Source organism: Oncorhynchus keta, chromosome 30, assembly GCF_023373465.1.
Source record: "Oncorhynchus keta strain PuntledgeMale-10-30-2019 chromosome 30, Oket_V2, whole genome shotgun sequence".
NCBI lineage: Eukaryota > Metazoa > Chordata > Actinopteri > Salmoniformes > Salmonidae > Oncorhynchus > Oncorhynchus keta.
This window is the reverse complement of record NC_068450.1, coordinates 24,049,952-24,058,505: the sequence shown is the minus strand read 5'-3', so window position 1 is coordinate 24,058,505 and position 8,554 is coordinate 24,049,952. Positions and strand designations below refer to the sequence as shown.

Here is an 8,554-nt window from a genome sequence, read left to right as displayed (position 1 = left end):
AAACTGAGTGGTTCCTATTATTGACTTCACATGAGGGAGCATCCACCTGTTGTCTGAAAACTAAAGTGATGCTGCATTCCAGTCGGGCTGCATTTCCACAGGCAGACAAATTCAGATATTTTTTCACATTAGATCTTTTCACATAAGATATATTTTAGAGCTGATCTGATTTGTTAAAGACAAACTAGTGACACATATTTTTTTTAATCAGAAATTGGCTTTTTACACAAGAAACCCAATTATAATATTCTGCCGTTATTGGTAAAATAGCTGATCTGATGGGTCAAAAGAACAATAATTGTGAGGAAAAAAATCGGAATTAGGCTGCCTGTGTAAATGCAGCCATAATGTCTAACATAAAAACGCTATCCAAGTAGCCTACTCAAAAACAATATGAGTGGTAGTGTCTGTTTATTCTACTTCCCTCAGCAATGTTTGACTTGCTTTGACTGCAGTCCACGTTGAATAATAGTCCACATTAGAATGCCGCTCACGTTCTCTGTCGTTTTAAACACTCCAATCATAAAATATAATGCAGGCGCCGACCCCTCTTGAACTGTCAGGTAAGCGACTTCATCCTCAAACGAAGTCTACCGTATGATCTCGATCCAATAGGCTATAGCACAATGCGTGATACATAACCATTTCTGTTGATCATCATAACGATAAGAAACACAATTCCAAGTCTGTTAAATTAAACTACTACTAAAATAATTATAGTCAAGGTCTGAAGTTTTCCGTTTGGTATACGAGACCCCTCCCTCCCCTCTCTCTCTCTCTCTCTCTCTACTATCTCTCTCTCGCTCTGTCTCTCTCTCTTTTTCTTCACCCCTCCCCTCCTCCCCCCTTCTCTCTGCGTCCTCTTCTCCCGCTAGTCGTGTGGGAAGCTCTATGCAGCTGTAAAGCAGCATACTTATGAGACAGGCAGGAATAGTTGATATTACGAGACACACTCCCTCCTTCCTGCGTATCCGGATCCCTGGTGACTGTTTTAACAGTAGTTTATTTCAACGCAGTTTCTTGCTTTTGTTGGAAGATGGAGCGCGGCATCTCCTGCTTGCCCGCATCTGACTAAACTGAATTATTCATTTTCCGCGTCAGTTAGTCGCCGTTCTCATTTTTCTGAATATCACAGTGTGGTGTTTTTTCCCTCTCCTTTTCTTTTCCTTGGAGTAGAGAGGCTCAGCCTCAGATGTCACACTGACAGCCCTGTAAAATGCATGATTCGAAAAGAGACGCTTAGCAAGCAATATCAGATTTTTGGAGGTGAGTAAAACCCGCGCAGGATTGTTTAGGTTTATCGGGTTCTGCTGCTTCATTTTCTCTGCCTGAACGGCTCAGTCCAACTTCAGCGAGCCTTATACACAGGCTTAAGCATCTCTATGGACTGGGTGTTCCAGCAGCACCATTCGTTTCATTTTCCTCTATCGTGAACTGGAGAGAAGTTGTTTTGCAGTCACTTCAGCTGCTGGCCTTTTGTCCCTGCTTTCTTAATAACACTGAGGTGGGCACCGTGTCTTTAGCTCATTCCGAACTGAAATGCTTCATGGAGATACAACAACATTGGGTACCCTACGAGAGAAATATATTTTTTAACAAGTGGAGCCTGTCAAGAAGAGACGCATAGGCTGAAATCTGAGCGATAGCCTACCCACGTCTGAATGGGAGCACCGCGTCTCAATGCACTGCCAATGTCCGTTTCTCAAGAAACCACATTTGCAAACGCTTACGGTAAGTCTTCTGTTATTTGCTTGAAAAGCTTTAATATCCATTCTGTAGCTTACATTGTTCATACGTTTAATTATAGTATGGGTTGATCCGCCTGGGGCACAGGCTTCATGGGATGTTTTAGCCCACAATATGTCAGCATAGGATATATATTTTCTACTCTTTTTGTTATATGCCCACAAAATTGACGCACTACTGTAATATATAATGGTGATTTCAATTTTGTTTTGTAACATTATGGATCAGAAGGAGATTATGATTTTAAGGCTTCTATTATTAGACTCTTATTATTCGTCTATCATTATTATGGTTATTATTATTAATATTATTAGTATTATTATGAATACTATTTTTAGGTTAAAATGGTACTTGATGGCTGTATTGCTATAGATAAATGGGTTGATTTGCGTACATTAAATTAGCCTGGTGTATAGACAAAGCATTACTAATATCAGCAGTAGGCATATACTAACTAACCATTACTAACATCAGCAGTAGGGCATATACTATCTAACCATTAATGAAGTACTGTCTGTATGTATAGTACCAGTTTGTGTTTTGATTGTTTGTTTGTTTTTCCTCTCAAAGGTTACTAAATGGTTTTCTGGGGGATTTATAAAAGGCAAAATGCTGCTTCTAGTTCTGTTGGCCTTTTTCGTATCGAATACGTTTTCTGACTTGGATTCTGACCTCTCAGCGGAGACCTGCAGCGCCTGTTCATGCATGTCCATCGAGAACGTCCTATATGTGAACTGTGAGAAAATAACTGTGTACAGACCTACCCAGCTGCTGCCCCCGGTCTCTAGCCTCTATCATTTGAATTTCCAAAATAACCTATTGATCGTCCTTTACCCCAATTCCTTTCTCAATTTCACACACGCAGTCTCTCTTCAACTGGGAAACAACAAACTACAGAACATCGAGGGAGGGGCCTTTTATGGCCTTAGTTCATTGAAACAGCTGCATTTAAATAACAATGAATTGAAGGTGCTCAGAGCTGACACTTTCTATGGGATCGAAAACTTGGAATACCTCCAGGCTGACTACAATTTGATCAAGTATATTGAAAAAGGATCCTTCAACAAATTGCATAGGTTGAAAGTTCTCATTCTGAATGACAATCTAGTCCAGATCCTTCCTGATAACATTTTTCGCTTTGCCTCCCTTACACATTTGGATATAAGAGGAAACAGGATCCAGAAGCTACCATATCTGGGAGTTTTGGAACACATTGGACGTATAGTGGAATTGCAGCTCGATGACAACCCATGGAATTGCACATGTGATTTGTTACCCTTGAAAGCTTGGTTGGAGAACATGCCCTATAACATTTTTATTGGGGAGGCTATATGTGAAACTCCTAGTGACCTGTATGGACGACTGTTGAAAGAAACAAACAAACAGGAACTGTGCCCCATGGGAACAGGTAGTGACTTTGATGTAAGGATGCCCCCTTCACAGCCAGAAAATGGCCGAACAACATCCGACAAGGCCCCCACTACGATACCGCCCATAGCCACCAAAGCTCCCAAAACAACAAACCCATCAAAGATTTATGGAAACGGGATTGTTGGTTTACCCGGTTTGAATAAAAATATTCCAATTATGTCCTATCAAACAAGAACCCCACCTCTCTCCTGCCCACAGCCTTGTACCTGCAAAGCTCACCCATCAGACTTTGGCATCAGTGTGAGTTGCCAAGAGAGAAGTATAAACAATCTAGCAGATATCATTCCCAAGCCACCAAATGCCAAGAAGCTCCACCTGAGTGGAAATTATATCAGAGATATCAGCCCAGTTGATTTCCAAGGCTTTGAGGGTTTAGATTTATTACATTTGGGCAGCAATCAAATAGTCACAGTTCAAAAAGGGGTCTTTGCCAATCTGACCAACCTGCGTAGGCTTTATCTCAATGGGAACCAACTAGAGCAGCTGCATCCTGAGATGTTCCTTGGGCTCAGTAACCTCCAATACTTGTATCTAGAATACAATGCCATACAAGAGGTGTTAGCAGGGACATTTGACTCCATGCCAAATCTGCAGTTGTTGTATCTGAACAATAATGTGCTAAGGAGCCTCCCTGCCTATATCTTTGCTGGCGTTTCCCTGGCTAGGCTAAATCTTAAGAACAACCATTTCATGACTCTGCCTGTGAGTGGTGTCCTAGACCAGCTGAGGTCTCTCACTCAAATTGATCTAGAAGGCAATCCCTGGGAATGCTCCTGTGATTTAGTGGCTCTGAAACTGTGGCTGGAGAAGCTGAATGACGGAGTGGCTGCGAAAGAGGTCAAATGTGCATCCCCAGTTCAGTTTTCCAATATAGAGCTACGGCTGCTGAAAAATGAGATCCTGTGCCCCAAACTTATAGCTAGGCCCCCTTTCATCCTGACCAGTACTACTCCGGTGGTGACTTCCATGTCCCCAGCAGGGGTGGGCAAGGCCCCTCCAGGTGGTCCAGTTCCCCTATCCATCATGATCCTCAGTGTTCTGGTGGTGCTCATCATAACAGTGTTTGTTGCTTTCTGCCTCTTGGTGTTCGTGCTGAGGCGCAATAAGAAGCCAGCCGGACGCCAGGAGGGCATGGGGAACCAGGAGTGTGGCTCCATGCAACTCACGCTCAGGAGACACAACAAATCGAACAAGAAAGATGATCTGGGAGGGGAGACGTTCATCCCCCATACTATCCAGCATATGAACAAGAGTCACACCTGTGGGATTAGAGACTCTGAGTCAGGCTTTAAGTTTGCTGACTCCCAGAGACAGAAAATAATCCTGCTCAACAGCGCTGACCAAGACAAGGACTCACTGTCCTCCCTGGATCCACGCAATAAGAGACTGAGCACCATTGACGAGCTGGATGAGTTCCTGCCAAGAGAATCCAACATGTTTATTCAAAACTTTTTAGACAGTAAAAGGGGGGATTTCAGCAGTATAGGGGGGAGTGGGTTTCAGATCCGTTACCCAGAGAAACCACAGGACAAAAAGATGAAGAAGTCACTAATAGGGGGAAACCATAGTAAGATAGTAGTGGAACAAAGGAAAAGTGAGTACTATGAACTTAAAACTAAACTTCAAGGTACACCTGACTACCTTCAGGTTCTGGAAGAACAGACTCAAATGAGTCAAATGTAGGCTATCTACCCCCAATGACAAAAGTGCCTTTTGGAAAAGCTTAATGACCAATGGATAAACTGGACAGGAGGCTCCAGTCAGATAACATGATTTCCCGAGAATCAGTGGCTCTGTTGCAAATACAGACTTTCCTCCTGATGTGGTGATGCCATTATAACATGTATTAATATCACATTATACCACAAGACATCCTTAAGAGACAATTGTAGTATTTTGCTGCTATTGAAATTGGTACTTATCAGATTTTTTTTCAACCAAATCATGGGTCATGAAAACAATGTTGACTGTACCTCATCATAGCTAGTGATCCTTCTGCAGTGTTTTTGTGGCAATATGGGATCAGTATTTTCAATGAATGAACTATCATATGGTGACTTTACAGTTCTCCTGGGAATATAACGTGGTTGGGATCCCCCACTTGCAGACTCTTACCATCTGCCTGGATTATAACTGGTCACTGCTGGTCACTGCTGGGGAACCTGACGCCTTGGTTTCACTAAGAAAAGGCACGTATGAACCGAACAGCAGATTTGGAATGATTCCATGACTTGTTTGTGTAAAGAGCCATGTTAATAGTGTTTGAATTAAATGTGGTTCCTCTGGATATGTTTGGGTATGGCACATGTCGGGACATTTTTTTTAAGCCCAAGAAAAACAGCTGCTTGCCATGTAAGCATACCTGGATTTATTTTGTAAGTCTACATTATTTGTATCTGTGGGACAGTTTGTAAATTACAACAGAAGACAAAACAACTATACCTATAAAAGACAAAACATGTAGAAAAAAAGCAACATTAAACAAACTGAATATTGACGACCCCTGTCAATATATATGATTGATGATCCATGTCAATATATATGATTGATTACCCCTGTCAATATATATGATTGATGACCCTGTCAATATATATGATTGACGACCCCTGTCAATATATATGATTGATGATCCATGTCAATATATATGATTGATTACCCCTGTCAATACATATGATTGACGACCCCTGTCAATTTATATGATTGATGACCCCTGTCAATATATATAATTGATGACCAACTGTCAATATATATGATTGATGACCAACTATCAATTGGTAGTACATTTAACTAATTTATTTATTTTTCTATGCAGGATTATTTAAAGATTATTGGTACTATTTAAAAGTGAAATGGATATTTAGAATGCAGAAGCAAGACAGGCCCAGATCTCACGCCACAAATGATTTCTCAGAGTAACTGTTTCTGTTTTCTGAGTCTTCATGGACTCTACTGATGGCCTGAAAGGGGACTAGAGATGGATGTTATTTCACTTTGACGGTGCACAAACTGAGGCCTGATTAGTATTTGAAAAAAGGTTTCTTGTAAAAGGTTTCGTGTAAAGGTTTATTTTTAACATTATGCAACCAAAATAAATTTGCATTAAGGTGATACAATTCTGGATGGTTTGACTTGGGTACCATGGTAATGGATTAGAAAGGTAATGTATGAGATATGTTCAATTTATCTTTGGAAGAAAATGATGTGGCTATGAATTTGTTTTATATACAGTAGCTACTGATCTGGACAGAATCATATCAAACACCATGTGCAATATTAATATGCTCAATCATAATAGCTTAAATCCTTTATTTGATTTATTAGTTCAAAGTTATATTGTGGAGACAGCTTATATTGTTATTTCAAATGATTTTATCCACTTTATTTTACCAAGTCCTTATTTAAAGTATTGTTAAGTTAATGAGTGTTTGAAATACAAATGAATAGAATGTACCTTGAAAGATATGATCAATACAATGTTCTATCAGTCAGCAGAATACTGTATATTGGTTCGTTTTTATTGTATAAACCTGTTGAAGTCAAGGTACCTATCTGCACTGTGTTTTTCTTTTCCTCAAGAAAATGTCATCTTGTTTCCTCAGTCGTTTAAGTTGCTTTATAAATAAAGCCTTGAAAACCTGAGAATAGTTGAGTATTTGAACACAAAATATGTATGACATGAATCTCAATTCAACATGAGTACATATGATACAGCCCAATCATAAATGCTGTGTGTGAGTTGTTTCATCATGTTCCATTACACTGATCAAACAATGTTTAGGGGATTGTTCTTTCTTATTATTTTTAAAGGCAACAACAGCATTCCTTTACATTACAGTTGTTTTGTTACAGGGGATGAATTGGTTAGTGAGTAAAATGATGATATGGTGTCATAACCTTTCCAGATGTTCTGGTGCATGTTTGCTTCTCTATTTAAAATGCCTTCAACAATTGCAGTGCGTCTGTCACCCCCACGCTGCCTCACCCCACGAGAAGTTTTAAGATGTGGATGAGAACTAAACTACTGTTGGGATGTTTGTGGATGGACAGGTCAAGCTTTTGTACTCTGTAATATTCTGTATGATTTACAACACCGCAGCTGATGCTATATGTATCTAGTGATTACTTATTTCATTTGTTTGTTTGTTTTTGCTTTTTTGAATGCACTCTATTAGCCTCTCATGTTCGCTCTCCTCCCACAGAGAAATGGTTTCCTCTCACAGAAAAATGGTTTCCTCCCACAGAGAAATGGTTTCTTCCCACAGAGAATTGGTTTCCTCCCGCAGTGAAATGGTGTCCTCCCACAGTGAAATGGTGTCCTCCCACAGTGAAATGGTTTTCTCACACAATGAAATGGTTTCCTCCCGCAGTGAAAGGGTTTTCTCCCAGAGTGAAATGGTTTTGTCATTTAGGTTGACTTTTTTCTGCTGACAAAGGAAACAATTGTCTTTTAAGATTAAAGTTAACATGTCTTGCCAGTAAACGTTCATGTTATTCATTTGTCATATTCACTTGGAGAGAAGTGCTGTACTGTAGGAGATGGATGTCTCATCCTTTTGCTTCCGTTGCCTGGTGCGTACTGCAGTGTGGGGCCATAGTCACTGCCGGTTGTTCAGCTATACTCTGCCTTTATTTTGCTGTCCTTTTGTATGAAATGTCAGTGTTGCAAATTAGCCTGGCTAACATCACAGATTTGAAGTTATTAAGTGAATATACTCCGGTTGTATTCCTACCATTCTATAAGTAAATATACTCAGATAATATTCCTACCATTCTCTAAATTAATATACTCATATTTTATTCCTACAGTACCATTCTCTAAGTGAATATACTCAGGTTATATTCCTATCATTCTCTAAGTGAATATACTCAGATTATATTCCTACCATTCTCTAAGTGAATATACACAGGTTATATTGCTACCATTCTCTAAGTGAATATATTCAGGTTATATTCCTACCATTCTCTAAGTGAATATACTCAGGTTATATTCCTACCATTCTCTAAGTGAATATATTCAGGTTATATTCCTACCATTCTCTAAGTGAATATATTCAGGTTATATTCCTACCATTCTCTAAGTGAATATACTCAGGTTATATTCCAACCATTCTCTAAGTGAATATACACAGGTTATATTGCTACCATTCTCTAAGTGAATATATTCAGGTTATATTCCTACCATTCTCTAAGTGAATATACTCAGGTTATATTCCTACCATTCTCTAAGTGAATATACTCAGGTTATATTCCTACCATTCTCTAAGTGAATATACTCAGGTTATATTCCTACCATTATCTAAGTGAATATACTCAGGTTATATTCCTACCATTCTCTAAGTGAATATACTCAGGTTATATTCCTACCATTCTCTAAGTG

The 8,554-nt window shown here is 39.5% G+C and overlaps 1 protein-coding gene across 1 annotated transcript; it reads left to right on the top strand.

Annotated features, from left to right (window-relative positions):
- The first annotated feature begins 889 nt into the window (after positions 1–889).
- On the top strand, positions 890–4,868 carry slitrk4 (SLIT and NTRK-like family, member 4). The gene is made up of 2 exons (XM_035756891.2): positions 890–1,731; positions 2,317–4,868. Exons 1-2 carry the CDS (start codon positions 1,681–1,683, stop codon positions 4,858–4,860), a joined length of 2,595 nt encoding a protein of 864 aa, XP_035612784.1. The 5' UTR covers positions 890–1,680; the 3' UTR covers positions 4,861–4,868.
- Positions 4,869–8,554: the final 3,686 nt, after the last annotated feature.

Coding starts and splice junctions, on each gene's coding strand:
- slitrk4 (XM_035756891.2), top strand. CDS start 1,681: ATGCACTGCCAATGTCCGTTTCTCAAGAAACCACATTTGCAAACGCTT. Junction 1,732..2,316: donor CACATTTGCAAACGCTTACG/GTAAGTCTTCTG, acceptor TTCCTCTCAAAG/GTTACTAAATGGTTTTCTGG.